Consider the following 14,443-nt stretch of genomic DNA (forward strand, 5'->3'; position numbering starts at 1 on the left):
TTCAGATAAAATTTAAAGGTATAGAAATCGATTCTGAAGTTTTAAGAGCACTGTCAAGATTGTTCCAGATATGCACCATGCGATAGTAAAACATTCTCTACCTGGTACTCGACCTATACAAGGGAATGTTTAATAGTTGGTAACTTCGAGTCCCGCGCCCGGTGTAAATTGGTCCCAGAGGTAATGTGGGGCATGACCGTTCATGCATTTAATTGCCATGACAGTGTCACAGAAGAACAGCTGTTGTTTAATTGGGAGCCAGTGAAGATCTCTTAGTGTGGGGGTTATGTGCTCGGATTTCTTGGTTCCTGTAATGATGCGCGCAGCAAAATTCTGCACAGACTGTAATCTACGAATATTTTTGTTTGAGGTGTTTGACCACACTGTAGAACAGTACAATAATGTGCTAAAGACTAAGGCATTTATTACTGTCACCAGTTGGTTACGGTCAAGAACATCTTTAACCAGACTAATTTGTGCGAGGCTAGACATACAAGATGAGGTAGTTTTTAAAACATGGTCATCAAACGTAAGTTGTGGATCTAGAACAACACCAATATCTTTGGCCGAAGATGCAAGAGGGAGATCTTTTCCTAGAAGGGATATTTTGAAGTCAGGGAGTTTGGCAAGCAATTGCCGACTTCCAAAGACTATGAGTTTTGTTTTGTCAGGATTTAAAAGTAGGAAATTGTTAAGACACCAGTCGTGCATTAAGAGAAGGTCACTATTCAGATCATTCATAGCAGTCAGACAGTCACGGTATCGAGCACTGTTTTACGGATACCAAGTTTAACCCTTCTATGTATGTATGTATTTGTGTCACAGGAGTTGAGCTGCAAACGAACGTCTTGTAGTTTTACCACAAATTACCTTGTTACATATCAACAAGATGTTATGTGCATTGGATCGAGGTTTTATTTTCATCACATTGAATTATCACCACTCATACTAAAACATTGATTGAACTCAATATGGCGAGACGTCCTCATACGGTGCTCCTAATTCTCGTCCTTATATCTCTGTTGTATTGCGGACTTATGTGGACGGCCTCATGTAATGGGCAGCTTACGAACTAAATTACATAGTCTTACTGAGAAAATAGGCCCTTACCAGTTAAAATGGTTTAACTAAATAAAATACTCTTTTTGGTTTAAATGGTCTGACAAGATAAAACTACCGGTATATACAGCCTCCTGTGTAACTGTCAAACATAAATTACCAAATTGCCTACTTTCACCAGAAAATAATTCATCAAAGGTTTGTTCCAGTTCAACATGCAGGCAACCAAAATAGTCGCAGCTGAGTTGTGGCTGTGCATGGTTAAAGCTTGTAAAAACAAACCAATTTTGACGCAAAGACCCACAAGACCCACCAGAACTCACACTTCCAGAACACAAAATTGTTTTTTCCAGAATTGTATTTCATGATTATTAGTTGCAATAACAAGCTAAGTCACGAGCCCTGAGGAAGGTAAGAATAGAAGATGCACAGGATGGCACTATAAATTATGGCAACAAGATGGTCAATCATGCTAAAAAACAGATGTAACAGATAAAATAATGTGTTACAAGCACTGTGGAATGAAACCTGACTTTTCAAAACACATAATTAATATGCAAGTTAACTTATTGAAAATGGTGTTACCTATATTTTGCTTCCAAACAGGAATATTGTTCTCAAGCCAGGATAGCAGACTTTCCACAGAGTCAATGTGACGTGTTTCTGAGGCTCTGTACTGTCTCCTCCAGGTTGATATCTGTATTATTATCCAATAATGAAATTTAGTTCACTACTGTCATAGGATAGTACTGTAAGGGCTTAAAGACATGTACTAAGAAAATTTTCCAAAAAAAATGTGGCTTTTATGTCTTACTTTTAATAAGATTTTTGATTGCTTGCCCCAGTATACCCTGTCCTGTCCTCTGATAGGACTGACTAGAGTGCTTCATTCAACAACTTGTACCATGTTGTCATAATCAAAAACTGATTACATCAGCATCCCTGGGGTGATTTGTATCTCATTCCTCTTTAAGATAATTGAGCAAGTATCAAGAAGTACTGTATCAAGAAGTGCAGTCCATGGGTTGACTCAAATTCAACCTCAATAAGCCCATTTCTGATTACTGCTAAAGTTTGGGTTAGAGTCTCTAATAACATGCAAACATTAGTTCCATCCATGTACATTGATTGCACTGCTAGTCTTGCATTGGCCCTCCTAGTCACTGAAGACAGAAGGTGGACATTTTTTCCAAGCATTCTCAATTACTATTTGAGTAAAAAAGAGGCCTGCAGCTGGAATGCCTGAATTGAGCGTTTGCTGTTGGACAAAAGGAAACTCCAGTTTTCACCCTAATCATTCAAATATGAAAAAAAAAAACAAACAGTTTACCCCTGAAGGAGGATCACAATGTTATAATTTAGAGCCACCTGAAAGGTGACCAAGTTCCAAATTACCTGTCTCCTTAAGTAATTGGACTGATAGCCAAAATCAGAAAGTCCCAAACTCTTCCAATCAATATTGTGTAACCTTGCCAAAGTACTGATCATGCCATTGTAGATAGCTTTTCGATCATCTCCTGAATGATTTGGTAGAGTTAGTTCACGAAATATGATACCCTGAAAAAAAAAACTTATCAATCAGAATTATGGTTTTTTCCATGATTCAGACTCTACATGAAGAAGAACTCTATCAGACTCTTCTTACAAGTTCATCTCCAGGGGGACACATGCCCGAAAAGCCTAAGATACAATTAATGGGCAAACATCAATATCAATGAAGAGTGATGTAAATGAATTTATTAGCCACAGGATTGAAAGCTATACTGATCAAGGTTGACAAGCTTCTTGTAAATTTTAGACCAAAAACAGGCAATAGAAAAGTTGAATCTTGTATGAGTACATTCTTTGCCACTTCAGAAATGGATGACAAGGCTGCAGCATAACCAAAGTAAAAGAAAAAAAATCGCAAAAGAAAGCAGAGAAAAAGCTGAAGAATAAAAGATCGAGTAATGCAAGCAGCTCATTAGGAACCAGCCAACAGATTAACAAATTCACAGCTGATAAAACCATTCTCTATCACAAAAGTGTGCAAAGGTGAGGAATTGGCCCTTGATGGACAAAATTAATGCATTAGAAAGAGACTGAGTCCTTCAATACACAAATTTATTTTCGCATCATCCTTTACGCACGAAGAAAGGATTCGTAAAAGGGGAAGCACTACACTTTTTCATGCTGAAAACATAGGTTTCAAAATAACCCTAGGAACAGAGGATACCCTGTCCAAATTTTGGTCAAATACATCACTGAAAACAGAAGTTGATTTTACTGGGAGAGAAAGGTCACTCAAAAACAGAGTAGCACACAGGAGAAAATATTGCTTTTTGTATCAAAATATCATTTGACTTAACCTAACCTCAAGAACACGTACAGTGATGGAGAAATGCAGCTTTATTCAAAACCAACTACACTCAAGAGCAATACTTAAGGACCCGGCCATCCCAATTAAGATATTCAAAAGAAAACTAACTGAAAGCAACACAGCCATGGCAATCTGCGGTCTTTCCTTACACTTGGGTAGCACGGAAAGCCGCAAAACTCTTGAACAAAAGATCATCTTTCAAACCAGCAGTCTAAATCCCACAGGTATCAATCAACGCTTTTCATTCCACTAATTTATTCGTGTTTTTCTCATTGCCATGTTCCCACCGATCATGTAGCTCCTTTTTCTGCCTTTAAAAGCACACACAACCCACAATTCCCCTATTCGCTCCGACAAAGGGCTAACGCTCGAAACGTCAGCTTTTATAATCGTAACGGTGGCCAATTTACCATTTCAACTCTGTTGTTATATTCAAATTATAAGTGAAAGAAATCCTTGTCAGCACCAAAATGAAGCCAAAGATTCAGTCCTGAGATGAAAAGCTAATGCACTTGAAAAGAACTCTTAGCTTTTCTACAGACAGACATCTTTATTTATACAGGATAGTCCCTTCAGTGTAGTAAACACTTGTATCAACAGGGGTCCTGTTGCCCACCCATCCCACCCCAGGGAAGGACATCCATTACACAGTAATCTCGTGTGTGGGAAATTAACGTCTCCTGTCTCTAACCCTGCAGGAGACGGGACCTCCATTTATTCCTCCCTATCCAAGAAGACTAGAATATCTATAACCATTTCTTGTTGTTATAGAAAGGTGGCACATTCTTCTCAATTATAAGACCCTGAGTGTTGGTCTGGCCAGGGCTCGCACCCTCAACCTCCTGCACAACAGTCCAGCGCTCTATCTATCGAGCTAACCGGGAGGCGGTTACACCACAAGATCTCAAGAATAATTCTTTACAATCTTTAACTTGAGAGTTTGTAATTGTAGACAAGAGCTTCATTAAATTCAACAGTCATAGAGCATCACCAACAACTCTGACACTGGAATCTCTAACAATTTCCCTTATGATGGACATGAAATTAGAGAGCAAACTGGAAAGTAGAAATGACTTGTTCAAAAGTGGGCACTAATTTCAAAGTGTTACATTATCTTGTATAGTGACACTCATTCACCAATTTTCATAAAAAAAAAAATTTAAACTCCAATGCTAGAAAACAATTACAATACATGACACCTCTGAAAACTTTTCATTTTTGACAAACCTTCAACATTTTCAAAGTACTTTAAAGAGATGATCAATGAGTTCCTTTTTGTCTAGTCTGTGTGTCATAGTGACATGTTTCTGATGACAGAGTTATAATGCTCACACACACATTGGTGTAAGTGTTTGGTTCCATCATAAATTGTGTCGCACAAATTACATTCAAAGTGATTAAGAAATTCAGGGTTTGATTTCTTCGACATTTATATCTTGTGATAAGTTCTTGCTTGCCCAAAACATGCTGTACAAAGAAAGTTAACAAAACAGGAATAAAATGGCTGGAAGTGACATGGTGGCTAAAGAAGAAAGGTAAGGACACTTATTTCTCCTAGTTTTATCATAATTATGCTTGTTATTTTTTCTTCTTTTTGTAATTTTTTCCCTTCTTTCACTTCACCCATGAATACTTTAACCTCAACCTTGGTTTATCAGACATTCCCGTTTGTGACCCTTAAACCCCCTAATCACATACAGATTGTGTGCTTGGGCTGCTTGTGATGAGATAGGTTGATTGTTGACATCAAATTTAAATCTAAGTGATTTCATTTCATTCTAGATGTAATTGGCCTAACACAAATCATTTTGAGATTTTCTTTTTCTTTTTGGCAGTGTCACAGAAGGAATCAAAAATATTATATCTTACACTGATTTAAATGGTTAAGTGCCCTCTCTTTTCATGTTCACAAGTTTCATGTTGTACAGATCACACATATTAAGACATCTCTGTATGAAATGATTGTGAGATTTTTTTGTCTTCTGCTGTCTTCTGAAGTGTTACATCAAGAAATGAAAACATAATGCACTATAGTGTCTATGAGCTTGAATTTATTATAGGAGAGAACTGAAATGTGCATCAAGTGTGAAGATCAAGCTAATACGATACTCCAAAAAAAAAAAGGTGGTTAAGACTGCATCTGGCTGCTACTGCTGCATCCCACATAGTTATGAGTACCCTGTTCCACAAGAGAAAGATGCTTCAAGAATATAGTCACTGATTGACACTTGGCCATTAATTAAATGGTAGCAAATATGTTATTCACCAGCCAGGAGGCCTTTACTGGGAAAAACTGTGCCCGAGGGCTTGGATACCAGCCAAGGCCGTGGTCCTCAGGTGATACTCAAGACAGGCGGCACAGTTTTTTGCAATACGTAACAACTTGTGCTAGGGAATTACATATTTATTTTTTCCAACACATGACAAAATGATTGCCAAAAGAACCCGAACAATTCCGGGTTACAAGTACAAGTTTAATCATGGGAAAATCTCCATAAACTTAAAAACAACTCTTCACTTGACTCTGATGATGACTTCCACACAGGTTGTTCAGGAGAACGTGATGTTGCGTTACATTTATGGTATTTTTAAAATGAGTGATATGGATCAAATGTCAAGTACTTTTACTTAGTTCGAGATTTTGCCTTGTGTAGATCGAGTAATTGCCAGGGAGGTTTTGCCTTTAGTCAAAATAAAGTAAAACGTTGAGTTTAACTGTGGATTTATTGAGTCGTTCTCAACACAGGTTTTCGAAACATCAGTCACCACCACCACCACCAACAGTCCTTCTCAGGACTACACTCACCCAGATGATCATACAACACTTTCACATGTTACCCCCAGGATCAAACTGGGGCTAGCTCTGGAACATCATGGTTCCTCTATCCTTCTATCCTCTAGGCTCCAAAACTAGGCTTTTTGAAATTTAATTTTCATTTTGCCTGCTAATTGTAAATTATTTTCTTACTTCATTGCAATTCCATTTTTGTGAGACTTTTGTGCCATACAAGGCATTCTTCTAAGCTGCCACGATGTGCAGGTCAAACTTATTTAAATTTTTCTGCTAGGAAAAGTCATTTAATTTTTTTCAACTGTGTGCCGGTGATACTTGTGAGAATTTATCATTTTTTGTGGTGTCATGGCAAGAACTGAAAAATTAAAAAAAGGAATGAACACTTAAGAGCGGCCACCCGAAAATATCACCCGGAGGTGTGCAATATGAAAAAATCAAAAATCCCCAAACTTTGCCAAAATATAGGTCTGGATGAACTATTTCTAGAAAGAAAAGCATGTAACTAAAACTGGTAACGGGGAACAGGGAACGGGGAACAGGAAACGGATAACAGGGAACGAGGAACAGGGAACGGGTGTACAGCGGTAACCTGCCTGAGAATTCAAAATGGCGGAGTAAAGGGAACTAAAAGGGTCTGGAAACTAGTTTTGAGCACGTGCCCTTTGAATGCGATCGTCGGAGCAAAAAGCAGGGACGGTAAGTGTAGGTTTTATTGAAGGATTTTACTTTGAAATGTTGAGGGACTCATAAATTTAGTTTTTGTCTGGCACACACTGCAGGTTGCATTGAAATCAAATCCTGGGTATCACAATTAGACTTGTTTACTATCCTGATCTCATGTTCTTTTAAGATGCTACGTTAGATATAAGCAACTTCCATGTTAAGTTTACATCTAAAACTACAGCAAGAAAGATTGTTTCATAGACCTGTGCCATGGGTCTCTCATTGATGATGAAATGAACACCTCTGGCCATAAAATGTGTTCAAGTTCAAGAGGGCCTATTCGCTTTGAACCAATTTAACAGTGTATATAAATATCTGCGTTACAAAGTTTAGAAGATATTTGTTTTCTGCACATTCTGTATGGAATGTGGTCCTTGCTAAGTACACATTCCGGCATGTCTCTTGTGTGTAGTTATTTGCATAGTGGTATATAAGTCTGAAGTTAACTGGTATTCATCCTTTGGGTTGTGAACGCCATTGCACACAGAACTTTTTTTCAGTTCATTGATCAGAGTAGCAGACCTTCTCTTTCCTTGGACGTGGCAGACGTCAGTGTGGCTGTAATGGATACAGCGATCAGTGAAGTGATTCAATCTACTGTTAACGCGTCGGTCGGTCGTCTAACAGATAGCCTTACTGAAGTGATTGAGGCAAGGCTCAGTAGTTTGGCTCAACGCTTTTCCGAAGAAAATGGTGCCACCGTCGAGCAAGCCGTCAAAAAAGGCCTGCCGTGAAAACCATACATGTAAAAGAAAGGGAAATCAACACTTTTCCGAAGAAAATGGTGCCACCGTCGAGCAAGCCGTCAAAAAAGGCCTGCCGTGAAAACCATACATGTAAAAGAAAGGGAAATCAACAGCAGCTTGATCACGAGCTCGAGGTGCTGGACAAATTTGATGCGGCAACGAGTGCTCTAAAGGACAAGTTGTACGACAAAGTGAAAGCCACCTTGGAGGAAGGTATGGCTATCGTATCCAAGCACGTAAAAGCCATTAAGCTAGCTGATAAAAGCGAGTTTGGTTGGCAACCCGTGAACGAGTACCTGTCAGACGAGTTGGCCTCAGACTCAGATGACAAGAAAAGGATGTATCGCACGGAGAGGAGAGCGGAGAGGAAAATCAAAGATAAGCGTCATCGCCAGCCTCGCCCTTTCACTTGTGGAAGTTCCCAGCCTACCGCTTCAAATGTTTCTTCAAATTCGCAAAGGCCTTTTGCAGGCGATCATGCAGTCCGTAAGGATTCAAACCCTCCCCGACACTTGGGTCCCTGTTTCACGATAAGTATTTAAATCTTTTTTGCTTGGTTCAGTTCACTCACGCATCTTACTTCTTTGTTTTTACTGCGGATTGATGGCGTTGCTCGCAGCCCACAATCCAATGTTCTCCATGATTTGTTGTGTCTTGATTTCATTTGGTTTTATTCGCTTAAGTTAGTGCAGAATATATAAATATCTGCGTTACGAAGTTTAGCAGATATTTGTTTTCTGCACATTCTGTATGGAATGTGGTCCTCGCTAAGAACGCATTCCAGTATGTCTCTTGTGTGTAGTTACTTGCATGGTGGTATATAAGTCTGAAGTTAACTGGTATTCATCCTTCAAGTTGTGAATGCCATCGCATACAGAACTTTAATTTTGCATTGTTTATCTTATAGTGTGGGGAGTTTGGCCATTTGAGCACCTTCTGTTCTAAGCCGTCTGTTGCGCCAAGGAGTGACTCGTGCCATTCTTGACTAGACGTGGATTCAAGCTCAGAGAACGTTCTTCAGCATTCAGTTGAGTTCGATTTTTCTTCCCTTTTTTTCGGGTAGTTACCACGATTCTAATGTTAAAAGCACTAGGAGCGGTGTCAAGGGTCGTTTGAGTGCCTCCATTGAATTTTGGAAGAGTACCTTGAGTGCTCCTGAATTTGTGCTTGACACCATCAGGCGTGGGTACAGGCTTCCTTTCGCAGAATATCTGCCCTCGTGTTTTTTGGCTAATAACAGATCGGCCTTTCAGCATTCTGAATTTGTGACACAAGCTATCTCGCAGCTTTTAGCCAACAGTTGCATTATTGAGCACAGTGTTCCGCCATTTTGTGTTAACCCCTTGTCAGTTGCTAAAGAGAAGAAGCTGCGCTTATTCATCGATCTCAGGCACGTTAACAGCTTCCTTGTGAGGTTTAAATTTATTACGAGGATCTTCGCTCCCTATCTCAAGTCCTCGAGGAGGGGCACTGGTTCTTTACATGGGACCTTAAGTCCGGATATCATCGTGTTGATACCTGCTTGGAGCATCAGGGGTATCTCAGTTTTTCTTGGCAGTTCAACATCGTGCCAAGATATTTTACCTTCGTAGTTTTGCCCTTCGGCCTTAGCAGCGCCTGTTTTTGCTTCACCAAATTGTTGCGTCCGTTAGTCTGTCGCTGGCGCTCTATGGGTCACAATAGCTTTATTTATCTGGACGATGGGCTCGGAAGTCTACCACATAAGTGTTCTGCCACAGCAGCTGCCATTATCCAAAAGAGAGAGCTCGACTCCTCAGGTCTCCTTGTGAATGAAGACAAATCTCATTGGCATCCCATGCAAGTAGGCGAATGGCTGGGTTTCGTGATTAACACTATTACTATGTCTTTTCATATTTCCGAAAAGAGGGTAGAAAAGCTTAAGGGTCTTTTAGGCTCTGTAATTGGAGATATGTCATCCTAGTATTGAGAATTGGCCAGAATCACCGGTTCTATAATTTCTGTAGCGTTAGCAGTGGGGCCCATTTCACGTCTTCCAACCAGGCAAATGTGCCTGGCAATTGAATCACGATCAGCGTGGGACCACATCCTTCGTTTTTCTCCGGCTCCTTTCGAAAAGTTAAGATTTTGGTACAGCAATATTGACTCGTTTAACGGCTATTCTCTTCATCCACCCTCTGATTCGTCCATGGTTATTTTCTCTGATGCTAGTGATGTCGCCTTCAGCAGGTTTTCGGCTTCCTTGGACAGCGTAATGGCTGGCAGCATGTTCAGGTCTGAAGATCTTGGTCAGAGCTCCACGTACCGCGAGTTGAAAGCTATTTATTATGTTCTATTGTCCTATATGGAGAAGCTGCAGCAGAAGAGAGTAAAGGCTTTCACCGACAATCAAGGCGCTGCAAGAATAGTTTCTGTTGGCAGTTCCAAAGCCCACCTCCAGTCTGTTGCTATGAGCATTTTTGATTTTTGTTTTTCAAATGGGATCACCCTTGAAGCACAGTGGATTCCCAGGTCGCAGAATGAGAGGGCTGACCTCCTTAGCCGATTCGTTGACAAGGACGATTGATGTGTCAATCCTTCAGTTTTCCGTCTCCTTGATGCTAAATGGGGTCCTCGTACATTCGACCGCTTCGCGACCTATTACAATGCTAGCTCCCTTGGTTTAACTCGAAGTTTGCCTCTCCCGGATGCAGTGGGGTCGATGCATTGGCACATGACTGGAGCGCCGAAAACAACTGCATATGTCCCCCAGTTAGTCTGATCGTCGATTCTGTCTGTCATCTCATGTCTTGCTTTGGCCACGGGACATTGATCATCCCCGAATGGCCCTCTGCTCATTTTTGGCCCTTCTTGCATGAAGGGTCTTCTCGGTTTAGCTCGTATGTCGCGGAAGTGTTTGTTCTGCCTGCAGTCGAGGATCTACTACTGGAGGGTCCTGGTCAGAAGCAGATCTATAAGTCTCGACCGTCTATTTTTCGTCGTTGTCCGAAGTTCAGAATGTTGGCTTTGCGTTTAGATTTTAGGTGAGTTGTCTAGCCTTCGTGGCATACTTTTTGAGCCTGGCAGTGCACTTTTTCCGGTACCTTTTTTGGTTACGCATATTTGGATTTTTTGGCGCATTTTAGAGCCTGATTTGGCATATGTTTTTAGCCTTATGTGGCGTGTCTTGAGGCCTAAGTTGGCTAATGTTTGGCCCGATAGTGCATTTTGTTTGGCCTGTAATTGCACCTGGCCTGTAGTGGCACCTGGATTCACTTTGCAATTTAGTAGGTATGGGTAAGTTTATGCCGCACAGCCAACCATCGCGTTTGGAATATCCTCTTATACCAATATTGCCATTCTGTATGAACTTGCTTTTTTCAGTTTTCCGTTGTCATTTCGTTCACCTTGTGTTTTTGTTTTTCAGATGTTCTACTTTCCGGGATTTGGAGCGACGCGGCAGCCTTGGAGGACCCATTACTACGCAGCTTGGTTCCAGATCTTCTTGATTTGCAGTTGGGATCCAGAGCCCCATCTAACTTAACCAAGTACAAGTCAGGCTGGTTGAGATGGGTGTCCTTGAAGATTGGTGTCCCTGTCATTCCAGCAAAGCCCTTGCACGCTGCACTTTTTATTACAGAACTTATGAACGTTTGCGTTGCGAACAATACAGGTGTCTCCCCCATAGAAGCTGTTGTTTATGGCATTAAGTGGGCCCACTCAATGGCTGGGCTAGAAATATGTCCAGCCAACCATCCCCTTGTGAAATCTTCTCTTGAAGGTGCGAAAAGAAAATTGCGCATCCTGTTAACCCGAAGGAGCCTTTATCCGTAAACACGCTGCAGGCAATTGCCAAATGTTATGTTGCGAGTAATTCTCTTGCCACTCTTCATTTTTTGTTCATATTGTTAGTTGGTTTCTATGGGTTTTTTCGTATTGATGAAATTAACAGTTTTTGCTTTAAGGATGTGACCATTAATGCTGACCATATGTCTATTTACGACTCCAAGCAAAAAAATGACTAGTATCGGGAGGGTCACACCTCTTATCTTGCCAGGTCTGGGAAATCTACGTGCCCAGTTTCCATTACTGAACGAATTATTCAGGTTTTGTTGCAGTCTAATTCATTGCTTCCGCTTGTTCGTCGTATTGTGAAGTCCAAATCTGGCGAGTATTTCCACGCTAGCAAGGGCGTGTCTAATTCTACTCTTAGAAAGGAATTCAAGAAGTACATCCAACCCTTTGTTGACGACGTTTCAAAGTACAGCACGCATAGTATGAGGTCTGGTGCAGCATCGAACGCTGCTTGTAGGCGCATACCGGGCAATTTATTGGATATGCATGCTGGGTGGAGGTGTCCTTCCTCGAAGAACAGATACATTAAACATACAATTAAAGATCATTTAAGCGTTTCAAAATCGCTTTTGCTCTGAGGGTATACTTTACGCTAGTTTACAGTTTATTCTTGCTTAGCTGAAAGAGCTTTTCTTGTCATTAGTTTGCGATTATTTTGTGCTTTTTTGCTAGTTTATAACTATTGTAGTTCTAGTTTACTATTTACTGCAATCAATTTATTTATCGTATTTACTATGTCCATTTATTTGCTGTTGCCCAGAAGTCCTGGCGGGGGACGTCAGTGGTGCCTGGCCTGTCCCAGATTTCCTGTCCTGTGTTTTCCCTACAGGGTTTTATGAGGCAGGTTTTTTCTGGCCTCCCTGGCTCACTTACTCGCAGTTGACAGATCCGGTTACAATTATAATCATATATCTCAATTGTAGTTAAATAAACTGATTGATGGCGTTGCTCGCAGCCCACAATCCAATGTTCTCCATGATTTGTTGTGTCTTGTTTTCATTTGGTTTTATTCGCTTAAGTTAGTGCAGAATATACAATTCACCATTAATGTGCTGATTGGTAAATCTTGATCCATTCCCATTCCTTTTCCATCAGTGAGAAACATTTAAGACTGTTTGATGGAAAATTCTATCCAAAAAATTCCTTTTAAATGTAACTTGCCCCAAATTGAAACCCAGCCTTTCCAGTCACTGAATTTATGAAGTCCAAGGACAGCAAACTACTTACTTGTACATGTTCCATGATGTAGAACTCAGTGCCAATGACCGAAACATCTCCACAATAGAGATAAGGGCTTGGTACTGGGAAAGAAGCAGCTTTTAAGGCTGATAGCACTCTAAATTCTCTGTCAACCTATAAGCATAAAAGAAATCTTGAAAAAATAAAACCTGAGTAAAAAGTACTTTATTCCAACTGCACGTTCAAGTTAAATAATTTAAACTGTACTCTTTAAAAATTTTTCAGACAATGCAATATACAAGATGTAGTTGAACCTCCTGTAAGTGACAACCCAAAATGTCAAGACTAAGTGGTCTCTTACGGAAGGTGGTTGACTATGGGAGGTTCATACCATAATGGATCAATATTTTGCCTCATTAGTTTATGGTAACTGCAGAGACTTACCCCATGCCCCAATGCCCATCCAAGTCTATATTATAACTTTAGATGTAAGCCTTCCAAAATATTTATTCAGAGTTTCATGGTTCACATCTGATAAACTACCTTCGGGAAGCATGGTTGGTGAAGTGGTGAGAGCACTCACCTTCCACCAATGTGTCCCGGGTTCGATTCCCGGACCCTGTGTCATATGTGGATTGAGTTTGTTGGTTCTCTACTCTGCTCTGAGAGGTTTTTCTCTGGGTACTCCAGTTTTCCCCTCTCCTCAAAAACCATCATCATTTGAATTTATTTAATTTAGAGTTTATTTAGATACACACGACCCCACAAGCTGTTCAGCTTTAAACATTATCGTGTCTAAATAAAGGTGTTGTTATTATTATTATTATTATTATTACCTAATACAGCAAATGGAACAAGTCTCACAGCTGTAGTTACAAATTGAGTCAGTCTCCATACACAAGGGTTTTTTTTGCCAAACTTGACTTTTTGCCACACAATTATACAACTCATGCACCTGTTTCGTCTTGAGAATTCTGAAAAAAATTTCCTGATTCAGTAGTCCTCTAGTGCCACTAAGCACTAATTATAAGACATTTAAGGTAATCTCTGTTAAGATTGATAAAGTAGTGTACTGTATGTGCACTTTTTTCAATTTTTAAATGTTTTATTTATGTGAAAAGTCAATTTTGAGCAGAAATCTGGTACTTCTGATTGAGAAATTTCTGTCTCTTGTACCATCCAGGAATGTGATAATGTTACAACCCCTCAACATCCAATTTCCACTATATTAACTGTCAACTGGTTGCTTACAGGGGGTTATAAACAAAAGAGAATTCAAATTCGTAGCTCTAAAAGTAGTCATGCTCGCTTATGAGAGGTGTTCCCTCACAAGAGGTTACAAATAAAAATTATTGTGATTTGACTTAGAAACTTTTGGTATTTGAGAAAACTGGTTGCTGGTGAGAGGTGGTCACAACTAGAGGTTCAACTGCAATTCCATACAATGCTCAAAATTAAAACTATTGAACATCATCTATTAAAATAATATCAATGAACATCAACAAATTTAGCAGTAGCTTGTGATACCATACTGTCCAGCAGAAATAACATATCCATGCTAAATGTGGTTGTAATTCAGAGTGGGATGAAAATGAAAATTCAGCTTGCCCTTTGAGCAAGGTTTAGTAGCTTGGAGCCCTTAGAGTGCAAAATTGATTTTAACATTAAGTGTCTGTTGTAACTAACATAGCTACTACATGTACTAAACATAAGCAAGACTTTTAAAAACAAGAATCACTTCGTGAATTTTACCGGGGCCACTTTTGCCTT

At 40.0% G+C, this 14,443-nt stretch overlaps 2 protein-coding genes across 7 annotated transcripts in view; one reads left to right on the forward strand and one right to left on the reverse strand.

The window, feature by feature from the left end:
• LOC111332566 (acyl-CoA dehydrogenase family member 11) overlaps positions 1-14,443 on the reverse strand; it is a 135,719-nt gene that overhangs the window by 103,116 nt on the left and 18,160 nt on the right. For 4 of the 6 annotated variants that reach the window (XM_088744373.1, XM_088744372.1, XM_088744371.1 and 1 more), the window contains exons 3-5: positions 12,722-12,847; positions 2,455-2,616; positions 1,645-1,756 (exon numbers count right to left, since the gene is read on the reverse strand). In XM_088744373.1, the coding sequence (XP_088600499.1) occupies positions 1,645-1,756; positions 2,455-2,616; positions 12,722-12,847 (400 nt within the window). Of the gene's footprint in view, positions 1-1,644; positions 1,757-2,454; positions 2,617-12,721; positions 12,848-13,509; positions 13,648-14,443 lie in introns of all 6 variants that reach the window. The other 2 variants (XM_088744375.1, XM_022937924.2) reach the window with 2 other exon arrangements.
• On the forward strand, positions 7,717-8,223 carry LOC148716493 (uncharacterized). Its single transcript, XM_088745628.1, has one exon. It carries the CDS (start codon positions 7,717-7,719, stop codon positions 8,221-8,223), a length of 507 nt encoding a protein of 168 aa, XP_088601754.1.

This window comes from Stylophora pistillata, chromosome 14, assembly GCF_964205215.1.
Source record: "Stylophora pistillata chromosome 14, jaStyPist1.2, whole genome shotgun sequence".
In the NCBI taxonomy this organism is placed as follows: domain Eukaryota; kingdom Metazoa; phylum Cnidaria; class Anthozoa; order Scleractinia; family Pocilloporidae; genus Stylophora; species Stylophora pistillata.